This window comes from Cynoglossus semilaevis, unplaced genomic scaffold (genome assembly GCF_000523025.1).
Source record: "Cynoglossus semilaevis isolate Cse_v1.0 unplaced genomic scaffold, Cse_v1.0 C18927732, whole genome shotgun sequence".
NCBI lineage: Eukaryota > Metazoa > Chordata > Actinopteri > Pleuronectiformes > Cynoglossidae > Cynoglossus > Cynoglossus semilaevis.
The window spans coordinates 1-618 of record NW_007590672.1 but is presented as its reverse complement, the minus strand read 5'-3'; the positions used below and the strand labels follow the sequence as shown (position 1 = coordinate 618).

At 45.1% G+C, this 618-nt stretch overlaps 1 protein-coding gene across 1 annotated transcript; it reads right to left on the bottom strand.

Annotated features, from left to right (window-relative positions):
- Positions 1–49: 49 nt before the first annotated feature.
- Positions 50–565, bottom strand: LOC107988231 (forkhead box protein K2-like; the record flags this gene model as incomplete). The annotated part of the gene is made up of 2 exons (XM_017031115.2): positions 50–292; positions 393–565. Coding segments are annotated over 2 exons (401 nt in total), but the record flags the coding sequence as incomplete, so codon positions are not given.
- Positions 566–618: the final 53 nt, after the last annotated feature.

Sequence of the window (618 nt, the reverse complement as noted above, 5' to 3'; positions counted from 1 at the left end):
CAAATAACATTGCCTTAACCTAAACACTTGTATTGTGTTATTGAGCTATTTCTCATGATATCTTTCAGGTACAAACATGGTGTGACAAAGGGACAGACCTGGACGAAAGTGGTCCATGTGGGGTCCTAAAGCAGGGCACGCCTCGTGGTCTTCGTTTCCTAAAGGCCTGCTCGATGAGTTTGCCCTCTGACGACGGGTCTATCCTCCAGAAAGAGCCTTTGCCCGGCTCCTCCTGTGACCGTGCCACTTTGATGAAATAGCGATTTAGAGAAAGATTGTGACGGATCGAGTTCTGTACACAAGAAAAAGGCAAAGGAATTCGGGGTTTTTTTCCTTGTTGAAAAGCTGAAACTGCGACGATCCAACAGAAACGTGGGTGGGTGGAGTCTCACCTGCCAACCCTTGTCTGCGGTCCTGTAGTAAGGGTAATTCTTTGTTATGTGATTGTAGATGCCATTAAGAGTGAGCTGTTTTTCAGGAGCCAGAGTTATGGCCTGGACAATCAGCTGTGCATAGGAGTAGGGAGGTTTGGAATCATCCTGTAAAGAAGAAGCGACACAGTCAACTCACTTTTGAAACCAAATACAGGAAATGGTACAACTGATATGAAAAAAAAAA